A 20,796-nucleotide genomic window follows, 5' to 3' on the forward strand; every position below is an offset into this window, starting at 1 on the left:
ACTGTGACATATCCATAAAGTAAAATGGTGAAACCACTCCTAAATGTTAAAGATTGTGGACCTGGTGGTGTTTAAGCAGGGATATTTGCTAAATGACCACAAGAATCAGCTTCTCGTCTCTAAAAAATCTAGGTTTCTTATGAAATAAGTTAGACGAATTATTGCCCATTGACTTATAACAAACAATATTAACTTTTACTAATTTCTAAGTAATACATTTCCATTATCATATATAACAAAAATAAAATCATCTATAATTCCACTAATGAGAAAAAATGATTACACAAATATTTTTGGTGCCTATCTTTAAGATTTTTCTATGTATCTATCTATGTTGTTTTCCATAATTAGGATTATCATAAGGGCTATTTTTCACAATTTGGATAATATATGTACTGTGTTCTAACTTTGTTATACTAAATGTAGAAAGACAATTTTCAGTGTCATAAATATCATTCTACAGCATCATTTTAAACGGCTGCAAGATATTCCCTTATGTGGATACACCTTATTTATTTAACCAACCTCATTTTTTGGACACTTGAGTTAGTCCAGTAGTTTTGTTATTATAAACACCCTCCCCACTGACTTCAGTTTTAAAAATGTTTAATGGGGACAAAGTGGTCCCTAACTTTATAATAATGCCATGCCTTTTTTTAGTTTGGGCTGGTTCTAAGATTGGACTTTATCTCAGTAATTGCCTCCAGTGGTAATTAGTTTGATTGGTACTAATAATTAAGGTAACCTTCTTACTCACTTATGGTAGAAAGCACAAGGTGAGTATTGCCTCTGGCCAGCATCTTGTTTTTCAGTACACTGATTTTAAAATCTATCTAGAAAATAGATGGATGACATTAGCAGTCATTCATTGCATCCTGCTGTACTTTAAAAATAAGAAATTGGGGAGCAGTGATCAAATTTAAATAAATTAATACAAAGCAGTGGCAGAGCCATTCAAACTGCCAAGGTATGGAGTGTGCTGAGAGATTTCTATGATATAAAAGTATAAAATTCATAGCACAGATGTAAAGACAGATCATGCTTGTCCAGGCTTTGACTTTTCAATGTGAGAGTTTTGAGCTTCCCTTTCTTTCAACCTCATTGCCGTTTAAAATTAATCAAATATGAAGAAGCGACTTACATCTTGGGAATAAGCTGTTTCCTAAATTTTTCTTCACATTAGAATGATCATCTTACAAATGAAACAAAGAAAGGATAGAGAAAAAGATTAAGGATGTTTCTTCCCCCATGAGGCAATCAGAAAAATATCAGGAGACTAGATAGGGGAGATAAAGAGGATATGTGTGTTCACACGTGAGAAGTTAGAAGGTGGTTAAATAAGCTCTGTAGGTACAGATGAGATGGTCAGATTGGGCTGAGTGGCACATATATGACCCCTAAGAATGTAACGAAGAATATTGGTAAGAAAAAGTTATTTATTCAGACAGTCATCCAAGCCAATGAGTTCGATCAAAGAGAGAAGCCTTGCTATCACTGTAGGGAGGGAGGTGCAACAGGTATAACTATGCCATTATAGATATGATATATTTGTAAATTTGGATTCTGTAACTTCAGCAATATCTACCCTTGCTTTGTGGGTACTCCTGGCATTGGCTATGTGATAGGCAAAATAATGCCCCCCACAAGATGTCCACCTCCTATACTCCAGAACCTGTAATATGTTATCTTACATGGCAAAAGGAACTTCACACAGGTGATTAAGGCACCAAGCTTGAGATGGTGAGATTAGCCTGGATTATCCAGGTGGGCCCAATGTAATCACATGAGTCAGAATAGAGAAATGAACTGGAAGTAGGAGGAGAGATCTGAAGCTTGAGAAGCTCAACCCAGCATTTCTAGCTTTGAAGATGGAAGGAGGAAGCCATGAGCCAAGGAATGTAGGTAGCTTCTAGAAGCTGGAAGTGGCTCTCAGTTGACAGCCATTAAGGAAATTAGAATCTCAGTTCTGCAACTATAAGGAGCTAAATTCTGCCAAGAGACCAATGTGGAAACAGCAGATCCCTCCACAGAGACACAAGCTTACTGATAACTGGTAGGAATTTCTCCAAAAGTGGAGCTTCCTCCTACTCCAGTGTTAATCCTTTTCTCAAAGGAGACAGTCCTCAAACTAACTAACTTGGCACCAAAAGTCCTGTCCAATGTTTTCTCATTATAGTTTTTCTATGCCTCAACTGTATATATTTATCCAGTTTAGGCTGTTTAAATGAATAAAAGGGAAATGCCATAGTTATTCTAGCCAGTTTCCAATCTCTCTTCTCTTTTTTTGTTTCGTCAAATAAGGCAGATAAGGCATGAGAATTTATAACTATGAATTACTGTCTTTTCCCAAACAGAAATCACCCTATAAGCTTACCCATTGGGAGAAAGACTAAAATATCTCCCCCTGAAATTTTACTTCCTCATTTGGGTCTTGTGTGACTGAAATCTGTATATAATGCCCTAGCAACAACGGTTTTTACAACTTGCCTCCCTAGAACAAACCTAGGAGTCTCAGCTCTTTCAGGAATGATTTCTTAAAGGTAAAGTGTCTTTTTCAAAACAAATTATTATTATTATTATTATTATTTTTGTATGTGAGACAGAGCCTCACTCTTTCACCAGGCTGGAGTGCAGCAGCACGATCTCAGCTCACTGCAACCTCTGCCTCCCAGGTTCAAGCGATTCTCCTGCCTCAGCCTCCCAAGTAGCTGGGACTACAAGTGCACACCACCACGCCCAGCTAATTTTTGTATTTTTAGTAGAGACGGGGTTTCACCATGTTGGCCAGGATGGTCTTGATCTCTTGACCTCATGATCTGTTTTTAACCAACATTTAAACAGAAATATTCACAGGCTTAAAAATGGAAAGTTAGTGATATCATCACATTTCCCCTTCAAAATGCTAAATTTGTAATCAAATTTAAAAGTTTAGAATCTACCTTTTAATTGTCTGCTTTCATTTTTTTGATAGTGGCTTTTTTTTGATATGGTGACTATTTTGTCATGGGTATAAAAGGATAATTTATTTTGTGTTAGTCTGAAGACATCGAAAATACTGTATTCAACTATAAGCACCATTTTTTTACATTTATAATAAGATTCTTTTTAAAATTTTTATTTCAGTAGTTTTTTGGGAACTATTGAACTAAACTAGGTGGTTTTGGGTTACATGGATAAGTTATTTAGTTGTGATTTCTGAGACTTTGGTGCCACCCATCACCCAAGCAGTGTACACTGCACCAGTGTGGTCTTTTATCCCTCACCCCTCCCACTCTTTCCTCTGAGTCCCCAAAGTCCATTATATTATTCTTATGTCTTTGCATCCTCATAGTTTAGCTCCCACTTATCAGTGAAAACATACAATAATTGTTTTTCCATTCTTGAGTTACTTCACTTAGAATAATGGTCTCTGGTTCCATCCAAGTCGCTGCAAATGCCATTATTTTGTTTCTTTTTATGGCTGAGTAATATTCCATGAGGTATATTTATCACATTTTCTTTATCCACTCATTGGTTGATGGACATTTAGGTTGGTTCCTTATTTTTGGAATTGCAAATTGTGCTGCTATAAACATGCATGTGCATGTGTCTTTTTCATATAATGAATTCTTTTCCTTTGGGTAGATATGCAGTAGTAGGACTGCTGAATCAAATAGTAGAGTTCTACTTTTAGTTCTTTAAGGAATCTCCATACTGTTTTCTGTAGTGTTTGTACTAGTTTACATTCCCACCAGCAGTGTAAACATGTTCCCTTTTCACCACATCCATGCCAACATCTATTATTTTTTGATTTTTTAATAATGGCCATTCTTGCAGGAGTAAGGTGCTATCTCATGGTGGTTTTAATTTTCATTTCCCTGATAGTTAGTGATATTGAACTTTTTTTCATGTTTGTTGGCCATTTCTATATTTTCTTTTGAGAATTGTCTATTCATGTCCTTAAAAACACCATTATTTTTAAGAAGAAACTTTACAAAAATAGAACATAACCGGATTTATAAAGCATCTAGGAACTCAGTCAATTAAGAAATAGCTCAAGTAACTGAGGATGCTTCACCTGAAAGAAGGCCTGGAGAGAACAGAGATGCTGTCTTCAAATATCTGAAGAGCTACCATAGGATGCAAAGATTGAGCTTGATAGTATGACTCTGAAGAGCATCTCAATGAATGAAGGTTATGAGAGGGTATAAAGAATTAAGAGAGACTTTTCTAACAATTAGAAGGTCTTTTAGGCCAGGAGTGGTGGCTCATGCCTACAATCCCAGCACTTTTGGAGGCTGAGGTGGGCAGATCACCTTAGATCAGGAGTTCGAGACCCGCCTGGCCAACATGGTGAAACCCCATTTCTACTAAACATACAAAAATTAGCTGGGTGTGGCGGTGGGCACCTGTAATCCCACCTACTCGGGAGGCTGAGACAGGAGAATCACTTGAACCTGGGAGGCAGAGGTTACAATGAGCCAAGATCACACCACTGCACTCCAGTCTGGGTGACAGAAGATCAAGGTTCCATCTTAAAAAACATAAATAAATAAATAAATAGTCTTTAAAATTGTACAGAAGAAATAGACTTCTGCTTCCTCCAACAAAGGATTAACTGCTATAGGAATTGCCCTCTTTCCATAAACAACTAGAAAGCAGACAAAATATATGAAACAACTGTTTTCAGAGATCAGATGACAGACAGCAGAAAATTGTAGTCCCTGAGTGAAGGAAAGAAAAAATGAGATAAGCCCTATGATTGCTCTAGTTTACTGCCTGGAGTCCAGGCTGCTCTGAAGGCAGGGGAGCCCTGATACCAAACTAGGAAAAGACATTGCAAGAAAGGAAAACTACAAACATCTCTCGTGAAATGCTTAACAAAATTAGCAACTAAAATCTAGCAATATGTTAAAAGTATAATACATCATGATCAAGTGGGGTTTATTCAAGAAACACAGGTAAGTTCAACATTCAAAAATCAGGCCATAACCTTTACTACATAAATAAACTAAAAAGAAAAAAACATATGATCATGTCAATGGATACAGGAAAAACTTTCGACAAAATTAATGCCCATTCATAGTTTTAAATGGAAAGAAAAACTCTCATAAAAATAGGAATACAAGATGACTTCCTCAACCTGACAAAGGACATCTACCAAAAATTCTTCTGTTAGCATAATATGTCATGATAAAAGACTGATTGCTTTTACCCTAAGATGGGGAATATGGGGAGGATGTCCACTCTCTCTACTTTTGTTCACCATTGTACTGGAGGTCGTAGCCAGAGAAACAAGACTAGAAAAAGAAATAAAAGACATACAGATTGGAAAGGAAGTAAAACTGTCTTTTTTTTTTTACAAATAATGATCATGATTGTAGAAAATCCTGAGGAATCTATCAAAAACCTATTAAAACTGATAAGTGAGTGTAGCAAAGGCACAGGATACAAAGTCAATACACAAAATCAATTATTTCTATATACTAACAACAAGCAATTGTACATTGAAAAAAATTAATAGCATTTACAATAGCATCAAATAACACTAAAAACTTGGAAATAAATTTAACAAAACAAGTACAAGGTCTATATACTGAAAACTATACAATATTACTACTGGAGGAATTAAAGTAAACCAAAATAAATGGAGACATAGGCCATGTTTATGAATCAGAAGACTAGATGTTGTTAAGACATCCATTCTCTCCAAGTTGATCTATGGATTAAATGTAATCACAATCAAAATCCTGGTAAGCTCTTTAATAGATACTAAAAATCTTACTCTAAAAGTTATAGGCAAATGCAAAGAACCTACAATTGCCAAAACAATTCTGAAAAATAAGAACAAAGGTTAAAAATAATACAAAATTAGCCAGGCATGGTGGTGCATGCCTGTAATCCCAGCTACTCCGGAGGCTGAGGCAGGAGAATGGCTTGAACCCGGGAGGCAGAGGTTGCTGTGAGCTGAGATCTTGCCATTTCACTCCAGCCTGGGCAACAAGAGCAAAACTCCCTCTCAAAAAAAAAAAAAAAACAAAGGTAGACTTTACCTACCTAATTTCAATATTTACTATATAGTTATAGTAATTAAGATAGTGTGATATCGGTAAAAGGACAGACATATCAGTCAATGGAACAAAATAGAGAGTCAAAAATAGATTCACACTGTTGACAAAGGTACCAAGGTAATTCCATGCAGAAAGGATAGTCTTTTCAACAAATAGTGTTGGGACAATTAGATATCCACATGGAAAAAGTATGAACCTAGACACACACAAAGTAACTTATATATTAAGAATTAAAATGAAAAGACTTCTGAAAGAAAGCAGAGGAGAAAATCTTTGTAACCTTAAGTTAGGCAAGTCTTCTTAGATAGGACACAGAAAGCAAAAACCATATCATAAAAAGATAAAATGGATGTCATCAATATGGAAAACTTTTGTTCCTTGACTTTGTTTAAAAAAGGAAAAGTCAAACCACAGACAGGGAGAAAATGTTTGCAAAATATATATCTGAGAAAGGACTTGTATCCAGAATATATAATTACATATTGCTACTCATTAGTAAGAAGACAATCCATTTAATAAAATACAGGAAGCAAGAGACTTGAACAGATACATAACAGAAGAAGATATACAAATGGCCGATGAGCACAGTCACAACATCATTAGTCATCAGATTAATTAAAACTATAATTAGATACCACTGCACACCCTCTAGAATGTCTAAAATTAAAAGGTCTGATAAACATCAAGTGTTGGAGAGGATATGAAGCAACTGAAACTCTCATGTACTGCTATACAACCCAGAAATCCTAGACATTTATCAAACAGAAATTTCAAAAATTTTAAAAATATATAAAGACTCATACACAAATGTTCATAGCAGCTTGTTTCATAATACCAAACCTGGCATCCTAAATTTTCATCAGTTGGTGGTGGTATATTTATACAATGAAATACTGCAAAGCTATAGAAAGAAATGGACTACTAATAATACACAAGAACATAGATAAATTTCAAAAGCATTATGCTAAGTGAAACAATCCAGGCACAAGAAGAATACACATTATAAAATTTCATGTATATGAAATTTGAGAAAAAGCAAAACTATCATAAGTAGATTCATGGTTATGCATGGGATGGGGGACAGGAATCAGCTGAAAAGCGAAATATTTTGGCTTATAAAAATGTTCTCGATCTTGATTGTGGTGGTGGTTACGTGACTATCTATATTCGTTAAAATCACCAAACTCTAAACTGAAAATGATTGGGTTTTATTATTTATTAATTATACCTCCATAAAGCTGATTGTTTTTATCTTTTATTTTTATTTTATTTCAATAGTTTTTGGGGAAGAGGTGGTTTTTGATTACGTGGATGAGTTCTTTAGTGGTGATTTCTGAGATTTTGATGCACCTGTCACCCGAGCAATGTCCACTGTACCCAATGTGTAGTCTTTTATCCCTCATCCATCTCTCACCCTTCCCCCCTCCCAAGTACCCAAGTCCATTATATCATTCTTATGACTTTGTGGCCTCATAAAAGCTGATCGTTTTTAAATACACACATACACACATAAAAGAGAACTTCCAATGACAGGAAGTGTTCAAGAATGCTCTATTTAGTAAAGATAGAATCACAAAACTGTCAGAGGTATTGTTGAGTGGATTCTTGTGGTCTATAAATACCTCCATGGACACCCAGGTTAGCAACCTGTTGGGCTTTATGTGGGACAATAGCATCATCACAACAGTCAGCCTAGAGAAATTTACATCCCAAGTTGTGTCAGTAGCAAGTCCCTATCAATAGCAACTCAGGCTTTGTGAGGTCTAGCTGGCTAGAAACTTCCCATTTGGGCTTGTCCATGCAACATTGTGTAATATTCTTAGCACCATCTGGCTAGCCCATTTAGGCATCAACATCTTTAAGACTTCTTTTCCTCCTCCTTCTAAACCTTGCTTTCAGAAAAGGATTAGAAACTCTCCCAATCACAAAACGATTGCTAAAACTAAATATATTTCCCCTCCCAATGGTATTTTTTGGTTAGCCAGGATACAGCTATAAGTGAAAAATCTATTTCCAGTGTTAGAATTTAAGGCACAGTGAGCAAGGGAAGGCATATACTTTTTGAATGCAAGAAACTTCTTCCCAATCCCCCTGAAATTGCATCATTTAAGTAACTATCTCTTCCATATATAAAGTCACAACAATTTCTCTCTGAGTCCCAGAACTTTGAAGCCTTTTCAACCTTTCCTTCTTTTGTATCTATGAGGAATACATTTTTGAAGATTGTCCTTGGTGTCTTTCAGGAACCAACACAATGGAGAGGGAAGAGAGTGAACAGACCAAGAAAAGGTAAATCCTGACCCTGAGACATTGATGAGAGAGGTATAATCCCCAGAGTGCCTGTTACTTGAATAGGCTTATGCCTAAGGCATGTTGAGACCTCAGCAAACCTGAACTAATGGAGAGGGAGAGGAAAATAAGACTAGTTAAGATCTAGAAGAAAATAACCTGTTAATGGATGGCAGGGTACCCAATGCACAATGCCCAGAAAGCATGACAAGCTCTGTCATGGTCAAGTAAAAGTCAATACCAAAGATTTCAGAGGTGGTGAACATGGGCTGCATCTTGTCTGCCACAGTAACCCCAGTACCTAGCACAGTGACATGTGGGGAATGAATAAATGAAGAAGTGGGGAATGATAACATGTTGGCTTCAGCCTGAGCATCTTAGTATTTGCTATGGCCCTTTTAGATGTTCTTCTGCCACTTCTTTACCTCATTCTTCAGATCTTGCCTCAAGCAGCACTTTCTTAAAAACCCTTTCCCAAACTAGAAAACGTCCACTTGTTACAGTGTCATGTGGATCCCTTGGCTTTTTCTTAATAACACCAGATTATGCTTACATATTTGTGTAATTATCTTATTAAACGCTATAAACTAAACTAAACTAAATTCTATGAAGAGCAGAGACCATACCAGTTAAGCTCATCATTACACTGCTAGCACTTAGCATGGTGCCTGGCATATAGCAGGTTCTCAATAAATGCTTGTTGAAAGAATGATTGATGCATGATGAATACATAGAAGTTCGTGGTGATCAGTCCTTTCACAACGTGAAGCTATCAGATAGTCTGTACCTCTATCCCTCCTGAGAAATTAAGCTCTCAGGAATATCAAGGCTCTGACTGCATACCCATAGGATCAAAGCAACCCTCAGTCACAAGCCTGGTTTCAGAGATAGGGTCATAACGCCCAGGGTGGAGAGACAACCAAGAGTGCCCAGCACTAATCCAGATATACCAGCCACTGTGATTCTAGCAACAAGACTAATAATTCCAGGCACCCTTGGACAATGAGAAAGGGTGATGTAATCCTGCCTACCCTGTCAGACTCAGTTTCAGAAATGGTCTGGAAGAGCCTGCAGAGGGCAGGCAGCAGAGAATCAGCAGAGGGCATGGGAAGGGCTAGGCAGAAATAAAGGGTAGCTGTTGAAGCATAGATGACAGTGTAGACCGTGGTTCTTTTCTCTTGCCTTCTCCACCTTTCTCTTCAATAGTTTGTTTCTCCTCATTGCTATTCCAATGGCAACCTCTATTCTGCCCTATCACTGAAATCTAGAAAAAGAAAGTAGCTCAACTGTGAAATATCACCTAATCTTTTCTTCTATTTTTCCAGAGAAAAAATTCATATACCTGAAAGATCTGATGAAGCCCAGCACGTTTTTAAAAGTTCGAAGACACCTTCATGTGACAAAAGTGATACATGTTTTTAATTAAAGAGTAAAGCCCATACAAGTATTGACTTTTTCTACCCTTTCCTTTGTAAGTTTCTGGGCAACCTTTTTGATTTCTTCCAGAAGGCAAAAAGACATCACCATCAGTAGTAAGGGGGCTCCAGGACTCCCTCTAAGTGGAATAGCCTCCCTGTAACTCTAGTTCTGCTCCGTATGCCAAGAGCAGACTTTAATTCTCTTATTGCTTCTTTCCACTTCAGAGCACACTTATGGGCCAAGTCCAGCTTAATGGTTCATGTCCTGGAAATAAAATTTAGGACGAATACCTCCTCCAGATCGGATTCTTCTCTTAATTTCATAGATTGTGTTTTTTTTTTTTTTTTTTTTTTTTTAAAATAGAACTCTCAATTTCTGGAAAACTGCCTTTTATCTGCCCAGAATTCTAAGCTGGTGCCCCACTAAATCTTGTGTACCTGTGACTAAACAACTACCTCCTCAGTCTGGGTGGGAGTTATGTATTTATGACCTTTCAGTGTTAATATTTTGAAACACAGAGATCTGTGTACTGTAATAGTGTGATTACTATGCTCTAGAGAAAAGTCTACCCCTGCTAAGGAGTTCTCAGCTCTCTGTCAGGGTCAGTAAGTACTAGGGCACAGGCAACAATGAGCAGACCGACTTAAATTTGGGGAAATTAGGAGAGGCGGAGATAGAACCTGGAGCCACTTCTGTCTGGGCTGTTGCTAATATTGAGGAGGCTTGCCCTGCCTAACAAGCCCTAGTGGAGAGAACTGAATAAACAGGAAAATGCTGGAGCTTGTGAACCCTGTTTCTCTTGAAAAACTGACTAGTGAGATGGCCTGGGGAAGCTGTGAAAGAACCAAAAGAGATCACAATACTCAAAAGAGAGAGAGAGAAAAAAAAAGAGAGATCTTGATCCACAGAAATACATGAAATGTCTGGTCTGTCCGCCCCATCAACAAGTCTTGAAACAAGCAACAGATGGACACTCTGTCCAAATGGACTTAAGACAGACAGCAGTTTCCCTGGTGGTCAGGGAGGGGTTTTGGTGATACCCAAGTTATTGGGATGTCATCTTCCTGGAAGCAGAGCTGGGGAGGGAGAGCCATCATCTTGATAATGGGATGAATGGAAGGAGGCTTAGGACTTCCCACTCCTGGCTGAAAGAGGAGGAGCTGCAATGGAATTAGGAAGACCAAGACGCAGATCACCCAGAGGCTTACTTAGCCTACAGATGTCCTACGGGAACATGGGCTGGCCCAGCACAGGGCTAGCAAATTTGAGTTGGATGATTGTTTTTGCTCAAGGCAACCAGAGGAAAATTGCGTACAGAGACGGATATACTGGGAGAAATGACTTCGGAAACCTGGCTCTAAGGTGGGATCAGTAAGGGATGGGGCAGTCTCTGCCCAAACCTAAAGAGAACTCTGGGGGGCCTGGGCCACAAAAATGTTCCTTTATTTTACGTAAACCCTCAAGGGTTGTAGACTGCCATGCTAGACAAGCTTGTCCATGTAATATTCCCATGTGTGTACCCTGCCTCTGCCTTGATTAGACTCCTAGCACCTGGCTAGTTTCTAACATGTTTTGTGCAGCACAGTTTTTAATAAATGCTTATTACATTCATTTAAAAGTCTACATTTTCTGCTTTGGCTTCAAGAGTACTACTCAACCCTTGTGGTCTGATGTTCCCTGCTCTGTCCTCTGAATGTACTTCCTTTCTCTTTACATCTCTATGGCTAGAAGCATCTGATGCATCCTATATCTTCTCCTTCCTTTCCCCTACCATTATTTGAGAAAGGAGGCTTGTATACTTCTATATGTTTATCTCAGTAATGAGTCATAAAAAATCAAGTAAGAACGGTTGTTTTTGAGGACAACTAAGAAATCTGGAATAAGGAATGGAAGCTTACTTTTGAGTTTGTAACCTGTAGTGTGTAATTTTAAAATTATGAGCTTATATGTACATTAAACAAAAGCTTAATGTAAAAATATTCCTTGAAAACACCATGATTATAAAATAGATGCATATATACATACAGCATGTGAGAGGAGCCAGGAAAACTCTGGACAAAAGAAAATGACCTAGACTCTGTGAGGGCAGGAATGTGTTTAATTTCTCACCAATGGATCCCAGGTAACTAAGATAGTTGTCTATCCTATTGTCCATATTTTTGTCTTTTGTTCTATTTCTTGAAGATTTCCTCAACTTTATCTTCTAACTTCTGTTGTATTTTTATTTCTGCTGTCATGTATTCTTTTCAGAATTCTTTTTTGTTCTCTCAAAACATATCTGTTTAAAGATTGAATGAAATATTAACATGCCCTTTGGTGAGAACATCTCTCCTTTGTATATTAAATTCTCTGAACTGCTGTATTCTAAGACTAGGGGAAAGAAAAAGAAGGTTGAAAGAGGTCATTAGGCAGAATAGTACTAGCTAACGTTATTTCACATTTACCATATACCAGTCACTCATCTAAACCTTTAAACTCATTATCCTATTTAATCCTCACAATGACCCTGTGATGTAGGTAATGGAATATTATGCCCATAATGCTGATGAGAAAATCTAAACACAGAGATGAGTCAGAGTAATTTACCCAACATTGTTAACTTTGTAAGTGGCAGAGCTCGGTAACAGGCAGAGTTTGGAACAGTTTGGAGGGCTCAGAAGAAGACAGGAAGATGTAGGAAAGTTTGGAACTTCCTAGAGACTTGTTGAATGGCTTTGACCAAAATGCTGATAGTAATATGGACAATGAGATACAGGCTGAGGTGGTCTCAGATAGAGAAGAGGAACTTGTTGGGAACTGGAATAAAGGTGACTCTTGCTATGTTTTAGCAAAGACACTGGTGGCATTTTGCCCCTGCCCTAGAGATTTGTGGAACTTTGAACTTGAGAGAGATGATTTAGGGTATCTGGCAGAAGAAATTTCTAAGCAGCAAAGCATTCAAGATGTAACTTTTGTGCTGTTAAAAGCATTCAGTTTTATGTATTCTCAAAAATATGGTTTGGAATTGGAACTTATGTTTAAAAGTTTGGAAAATTTGCAGCTGATGATGTGATAGAAAAGAAAACCCATTTTCTGAGGAGAAATTCAAGCCAGCTGCAGAAATTTGCATAAGTAAAAAGGAGCCAAGTGTTAATTGCCAAGACAATGGGAAAATGTCTCCAGGGCATGTCAGAAGTCTTCACAGCAGCCCTTCTCATCACAGGCCAAGAGGCCTAGAAGGGAAAAATGGTTTCCTGGGCCAGGCCCGAGGCCTTGCTGCTTTGTGCAGTTTCGGGACTTGTTGCCCTGCATCCCAGCCATGGCTAAAAGAGGCCAAGATATAGTTCGGGTCATGGCTTCAGAGGGTGCAAGGCCCAAGTCTTGGCAGCTTCAGCACAGTGAGCCTGCAGGTTCACACAAGTCAAGAATTGAGGTTTGGGAACCTCCCCATAGATTTCAGAGGATGTTTGGGAACACCTGGATGTCCAGGCAGAAGTTTGCTGCAGGGGTAGAGCTCTCATGGAGAACCTCTGCAAGGGCAGTGCAGAAGGGAAATGTGGGGTTGGAGACCCCACACAGAGTCCCCACTGGGGCACTGCCTAGTGGAGCTATGAGAAGAGGGCCATCATCATCCAGACCCCAGAATTGTAGGTCCACCAACAGCTTGCACCATGCACCTGGAAAAGTCACCAACACTCAATGCCAACCCATGAAGGAAGCCAGGAAGGGGCTGTACCCTGCCAAGCCACAAGGGCCAAGCTGCCCAAGGCCATGGGAGCCCACCTCTTGCATCAGCGTGACCTGCATGTGAGAGATGGAGTCAAAAGAGATCATTTTGGAGTTTTAAGATTTCACTGCCCCACTGGATTTTGGACTTGCATGGGGCCTGTAGCCCCTTTGTTTTGGCGAATTTCTCCCATTTGGAAGGGGTATGTTTACCCAATGCCTGTACCCTCATTGTATCTAGGAAGTTACTAACTTTCTTTTGATTTTATAGGCTCATAGGCAGAAGGTACGTGCCTTGTCTCAGATAAGACTTTGGACTTGGACTTTTGGGTTAATGCTGGAATGAGTTAAGACTTTGGGGGACTGTTGGAAAGGCATGATTGTGTTTTGAAATGTAAAGACATGAGATTTGGGAGGAGCCAGGAGTGAAATTATATGGTTTGGCTGTGTCCTCATCCAAATCTCATCTTGAATTGTAGTTCCCATAATCTCCACATGTTGTGGGAGGGACCCAGTGGGAGGTAATTGAATCATGTGGGCAGTTACCCCCCATGCTGCTGTTCTCATTATAGTGAGTGAGTTCTCATGAGATGTGATGGTTTTATAAGAGGCTTTTCTGCCTTTTGCTTGGCACTTCTCCTTCCTATCATCCTGTGAAAGAGGATATGTTTGCTTCCCCTTCCACCATGATTGTAAGTTTCCTGAGGCCTCATCAGCCCTGCTGAACTGTGAGTCAATTAAACCTCCTTCCTTTATAAATTAGCCAGTCTTGGGTGTGTCTTTATTAGCAGTGTGAGAAGGAACTAATACATTAACCCAGGCTTGAAAGCAAAGAGTCATCTCTGATGACTGCATTCAACCTTTCCCTCAGCACCCACTGCTCACCCCTTCCTTCCTGCCTCATTCTGTTGTCAGTCATCACTAGGCCAGGAAAGCATTCCTCCCACTTTCACACCCACCTCTTCTTTTCTCATTCTGGACCTTCTTTATTCACACCAAGAACATGACAGTCACCTCCCAACTGATCCCAGTCTCCTGTCTCTCTTACCCTGCATTCTGTCCAACACACCAAGAGAAACAAGAAGGTAAATAGTGAAAAGGTCTCCCTCACATTCCCTTTCCCTAGCCACACAACTCTGAACTCCAGCTTCCTGGGTATCCATTCATAGTCACACTATGCCTATATATAAGTGGGTGTACACATACATACACATATTCCCCTTATTCAGGCAGATTTGGTTTTACTTTACACCACAGTCTAAAGAAATCAGAATACTCTTGCTAGGATGATCGACATCAGTCTTCAGTGTAATCCTTCATATTAACATACATCTGTATGTATAAGTTTTCATTCTCACCAATATTCTAGCATCATTGTGGATCTTATAATAAAAGTGAGATTCCATTGGATTTTACTATGTCTACCTGTTCACTTCAGAAGAAAAGATACTTACAGATATAGAATCCTTCACTGTCCTTAGACACAAAGTTTAAAACCTGCTCCAATCTGAACAAGTTACACCCTAGGTCTGCTGAGCAACAGTTACCTGAAGGGATCTCCTGATTCCTATGTCCATATAGTTGTCTTTCTTGATTTACCCCCTCACTTTGGTGGTGCATATCCTTCAGTAGCTTGCTCCAGCAGCTTTCTGAGAAAGGATCTGTGGGAAATATATTTAATGAAATTTTATGTATCTGAAAATGTCTTTATCTTACTCTCCTGCTTAACTATTAATAATAATTTTGCTTGGTATAAAAATTTGGGTTGGAAATTATTTTCATTGTCCATAGTTTCCAGTGTTGCTCTTGAGAAATCTACAAATATTCTGACTCCTTATCTTTTTACATGAAAGCTTTTAGAATCTGCTCAATGTTCTAAGATACTGTCATGAAATACCTGTTTGTCCATTGTGATTAACACTCAAATGGACTTTTCTTCTGGTGTCCTTCCCTCCAAGGAAATTTTCCTGAATTATTTCATTGATTATTTTTCCCCTCTATTTCACTAGTCTCTCATTTTAGAATGGCAGATTCCTGAATGTTGAATCTCCTAGACTGATCCTCCAATTTTGTTATTTTCTCTCCTGTTGTCCATATTTTATTTTTTGTTCCATTTCCTAGAGATTTCCTCAAATTTATCTTCTAGCCTTTCTGTTGTATTTTTTGCTTCTGCTGTCATGTTTTCTTTTCAGAGCTCTTTTTTGTTTTCTGAAAGTTTCTTTTTGCAAGGAGCCTGTTCCTAATGGTTGAAATATTATCTCTTAACTCTCTTAGGATATTAATGATTAGGTTGTTTGTTTTTAAAGTTTTATATTCCAAGTTATTTCTTCCTGTTTGTTTGCTTTGATCTATATCATCCATGTTAAAGGATTCCCAGCTGTCTGATGACACTTGATTGTCTGTTCACAATTAAGAATGAAAAACTAAAAATTTGGAGGATCTGAGTTTATGGATGGGTTTGTCAACTTTAGCTTCATGGTAGAGGGATTTGGAGTAAGACATTTTTAGGAAATCATTTTTAGATCTTCTTTTTTGAGCTGGTAATTTTTCAGTATCTTGCTTGGAAGGTGGAGGTATAGCTGCTAGTATTTTGGGAGCCAAGAGAAAGAAGAGGGGTGGGTGTGAGTAGTGATGGAACCTCTGCATTCCTTATTCAGTATGCATAAATTTACTTACTCCATGTGTTTTTAGTATGATAGCCCTACCTCAAATGTGTGAGATGTCTGTCTGTTCATGCTCTCTGCTTTATCCTCTCCAGAGAACAAGTTTCCAAACTTCTGCCAGGGTGGGAAGAGGGAAGTTGCCCAGTGGTGTTGTGTGGGAAAAGGGAGTACAACTCCAACTGCTGCTCAAAGAACTTTCACAATCCCCCTCATTTTGGCCCTCATCATTCCCTCAAGCTTTGCCCTCAATGGATTACCAGTCCTGCCAGTTCCAGAGGCTTTTGAGAATTCTGGGGCATAGATTGGGTTGTTTCTTAGGTTTCCCCACTGTTCTGGCTTGCTAAGTCAATTAGCTCCTCCCAGTTAAGGACTTTGGTTTCTCACTCTAAGTGTGATTTGGTTTAGTTCCTAAAAATGCTGCTTCTCACCATCCAGGGTAATCATCCCCCTACCCATCTCTACCTCCTGGACTTATTATTTCAGAACATTCACACCAGACCAGCTCTTTCCAACCAATAGGAAGCCACAGAAGGTAAAGATACTCCATCTATCTACCCCTTTATTTTAGCAAACCTCTCATTTCATGAAATCATATACTTTTAGAACTTAAAAGAAGTCAAACTGTCCTTGACTCTCCTGGAAGATAAGGGCCAGGTATCACAAGAGTTGGGAAGCAGGGTCTGGAGAGATGGGAAACAGAAAACAAAGACTGGCATGCACAAGAATGTGTGGAGTGTTGGAAAAGGTGAAGTAGAATAAAAAAGGAGAAATGCCTGTTTATGTCAAAATTTCTGAATCTTGCTATGCTTTAAGTTTGACAGCATGTACAAAAAATGCTTCTCATTATGTAAACAGTTATCTCTGTCCCTTATACATTTCTTAAGAAATTATTTTCTTGTAAACAGTGCATTAACAAGCACGAAGGATAAAAGGTATGGATCATGAAGAAAACAGAAAGGAGATCAGAATCAGTAGTTCTTATATCTATAAAGAGGCACATAAGATTCTCCACTTCTCAAACAATTTCCTGTTAATCTACACTTTCAATTACAGTGATTAATAGATTATCTTTAGTGGATGAGGAAAAGGGAACATATCTCAGTATTTGTAAGACCCTATACATGTAGGGTCTAAATCAGAATCATAAGTTTGGGGGAACCATAGACACCGTGTCTACTAATGATGCCTTCAGAGAAAACTAAGTTCCTTCCTGGCACGACTTATATTTTCCCTATCCACGTATCACAAGCACAATGAAGTACTTTTTTTTTTATAAACAAGTGTAATTTGATAAAGATTTGAGCACTCAGAACTTTTTAAATGACTTTATTGTGAAGTCTTTCAAAAGTATACATGAACTTATTTCAGAAAGTGGTCCTCACTTGCAGTAATGCCAGATCAACACTACTTGTAGCATGTGGCAAAGTGGTTTCTCTTCCCATGATCTGATTATAACATTGACTTAGATTAAACATTGTGAACTCAGTTTCCTAAATATACCAAGTACAGAGTAAAAAGTCACTAAATTGTCCTAACAGTCTATTAGAAATGGAAGAAATTCAGAAAGCAATGAGGAGAACCTTCCCATTGTATGTGGCAGATGAGGGCAGAGAAAGGATTAATTCACCCAATATCAAAGAGAGCCATGACCAGAACTCAGGTTCCTGATTTTTCAGTCCAGGGTTCTTCCCACCCCACTGTGCCCCTCTAACCTTCCTGTTAACTGGAAGAGCTGGAAAACAAGTGTCAACAGAGCATAATGAAGGAAGATCATGGACTTCAGGTCAGCTAGACCTGACACCACTACACTTGACTGTGTGACCTTGGGCTAATTACTTAATCTCTCTGATTTTCAGTTTTCTTATTTGTAAAATAGGGTTAATAATATCTACCTACCTTACAGGATCAAGAGCTATCCAAAAGATGAGGATTATACTGTTTAAAAAAGGAAAGGAAAGAAAGATAAAAGAGCCACAACAAACAAGCAATTGGGTAGCTTGTTTCAACAGAGTGGGCTTGAGGATGGTGAGTGAGCATTAGCAGTGGGAGGATGGCAACTTCATGTGAGGCTGATGTAAGAGGAGTTGTAGGTTGGGCTGTACATGGATTAACAGGTGTGGACTTGGATTCTTTCATGTAACACTCAGCCCAGAAGTCTTCCAAACACCCTGCTGAAAGCCAGAAATGCTCCTACAACTCCTCCTGCATCAGCCTCACATGAAGTCCCACTCTCAGGATCTCAGCTTAGGGACTGAGATGATTCATGCTCTCACCTTATGCATGTGGAACTTTTCCATCTTTACCTTCTGAGACCAAAGCCAAGTTCCTGGGACCTCCTTTATCTTTCCTTTGTCAAGATTATTTCCAGACAATCAATAATATCTACTTCTTTGTGAAGATAACAGGAAGCTCATTCCTTACTAAACATAACATGAAATTCTAAGCAGTTAAGCTGAGAATAAAAAGGACCAAAGGCTCCCAGTTTAGATATTTGAAAGCCCTTGTCTTGAGGAGCAGCCGTGTAGAGGATGGTTTGTATCGGGGAGGGCTGTGCAAACTGGAGGCAGATAAACCATTTAGGAAACAGGCACAGTTAGCCTCAACAAGTTTGGCATTTCTAAGGAGCTGAACTAGCAGAAGCCTCCTGAAATTTCTAGATTAGATCCTGGTGCCCAAGCTTATCATACCATGAGCAGGGCAAGGTAGACTCCATAACAAAAGTAAACTCAAATCAGAGGGAAATAGAAACTAACAGGAGCTGCTTTATTGGAGGTGGACCACAGGAGCTTTCTGCACTCAAATGATATGGGGAAAAAGAGATCTTAAAATATAATGTTGGAAAAGTTGGATAGCCCAGGCACAGCTAGCATATTGGAAATAGTATTAGAAATCACAGTTTTTGATTTAGTCACCAGGTTGAAAATATCCTTTTCTTTAGCATAGACCCAATTTCTGGCATGAGAGACCAGAGGAAAGAAGCAGGAACTGATTGCTTTCAGATCACTAACTGCCAAATAATAAAAACATTTTCTTAAATTCATATTTTGCAACCCAGAACATATACCTGAAGCTTATTATTAGAACATATTAGGGTATAGTTATAATGCTAACTGGTGACATAAACTAGTTACATGCTGTTTCCACCAGTCTATCTGCCACTTTTTAACTACACACATCAAGTATTTGCCCCCCAGGTTTCAGGTCTCAACCTCTGTAAGAACAGTTGAGCTGTGTCCACTTGATGGAAAAACAAGTCTATTCCACTTTTTGTTTCAAAAATTCAACCCATCCAATCAAATAAGTTCATTTACACTTTTTTTAAAAAACACATTTACTAGTTTTCCTCCAATTTTCAATGCGTTTGTTGAACTCTCTTGGAGTTACAGTCTTGGAGTATTTTTGAGACTCCTGTTATCAATTTAAAAAGAAAAGAAAAGGAAGGAATGCTTTTTTAAAAAACAATAAATCTTGTTCCTGTGTCCAAACCAGCCATGCATATTAACGTGTGTGACTGTTCTCAGAGTTTAAAGTGTTTTGGCTGGGAAAAAATATATTGTAGAAGACTTAAAGAAACAAGATGGCATAGCAATGAGAATTTTAAAAGTTTTCATTCTCCCTGAGAAATTACTTATATGGAGAACTTATTAGGAGTGGTTTATTTGCAGCAGGAAATATGATATAAGAAAACTCTTGATCATCAGGGTCTTAGGCATTAGAAACACTCAGATGCTATGATCCTATATCTAGAAAACCCCATAGTCTGTTCCGAAAGGCTCTGGATCTGATAAACAACTTCAGCAAAGTTTCAGGATACAGAATCAATGTATCCAGGGTACAAAGTAACATTTTTATATACCAGTAACATCCTACATAAGAGCCAACTCAAGAATGCAATCCCATTCACAATTGCCACACACAAAAAAATACAGCTAAACTAGGCAAGTGAACAATCTCTACAATGAGAATTACAAAATACTGCTGAAAGAAATCAGAGAAGACACAAACAAATGGAAATATATCACACGCTCATAGACAGGAAGAATCAATTATCGTTAAAATGGCCATGCTGCCCAAAGCAATTTACAGATTCAATGCTATTCTTATCAAACAACCAATGACATTTTTCACAGAATTAGAAACATCTATTCTAAAATTCAGATGGAATTCATGCAAGGCAGACAAGCCTCAAATTGGGGCTTATCCTGGGAGAGTCCTTGGCTTTGCTCAGTAAAGAACTCAAAAGTGAGTTGGTGGCTTACGCCTGTAATCCCAGCACTTTGGGAGGCCGAGGCAGGCGGATCACAAGGTCAGGAGATCGAAACCATCCTGGCTACGGTGAAACCCGGTTTCTACTAAAAATACAAAAACTTAGCCAGGTGTGGTGGCTGGCTGGCACCTGTAGTCCCAGCTACTTGGGAGGCTGAGGCAGGAGAATGGTGTGAACCCGGAAGGCGGAGCTTGCAGTGAGCCAAGATCACGCCACTGCATTCCAGCCTGGGTGACAGAGCTAGACTCCGTCTCAAAAAAAAAAAAAAAAAAAGTGAGTTGTTGGTGGAAGAAAACAGCTTTATTGATGTGGCAGTGTTACAGCTCTGTGACTGCTCCTGCAGAGCAAGGCCACCCCATATGCAGTGTGCTGAGGGCAGCAGCTCAAAGGCAGTTCTGCAGTC

The 20,796-nt window shown here is 38.7% G+C and overlaps 1 protein-coding gene across 5 annotated transcripts in view; it reads left to right on the plus strand.

Annotated features, from left to right (window-relative positions):
* CD86 (CD86 molecule) overlaps positions 1–11,369 on the plus strand; it is a 64,065-nt gene extending 52,696 nt beyond the window's left edge. For all 5 annotated transcript variants that reach the window (XM_055260723.2, XM_055260719.2, XM_055260724.2 and 2 more), the window contains 2 exons: positions 8,294–8,339; positions 9,665–11,369. In XM_055260723.2, coding sequence (XP_055116698.1) covers positions 8,294–8,339; positions 9,665–9,761 — 143 coding nt within the window. In that variant the 3' untranslated portion in view covers positions 9,762–11,369. The remainder of the gene's footprint in view (positions 1–8,293; positions 8,340–9,664) is intronic.
* The last annotated feature ends 9,427 nt before the right edge of the window (positions 11,370–20,796 follow it).

The sequence above is a fragment of the Symphalangus syndactylus genome, chromosome 21 (genome assembly GCF_028878055.3).
Source record: "Symphalangus syndactylus isolate Jambi chromosome 21, NHGRI_mSymSyn1-v2.1_pri, whole genome shotgun sequence".
Lineage (NCBI taxonomy): Eukaryota > Metazoa > Chordata > Mammalia > Primates > Hylobatidae > Symphalangus > Symphalangus syndactylus.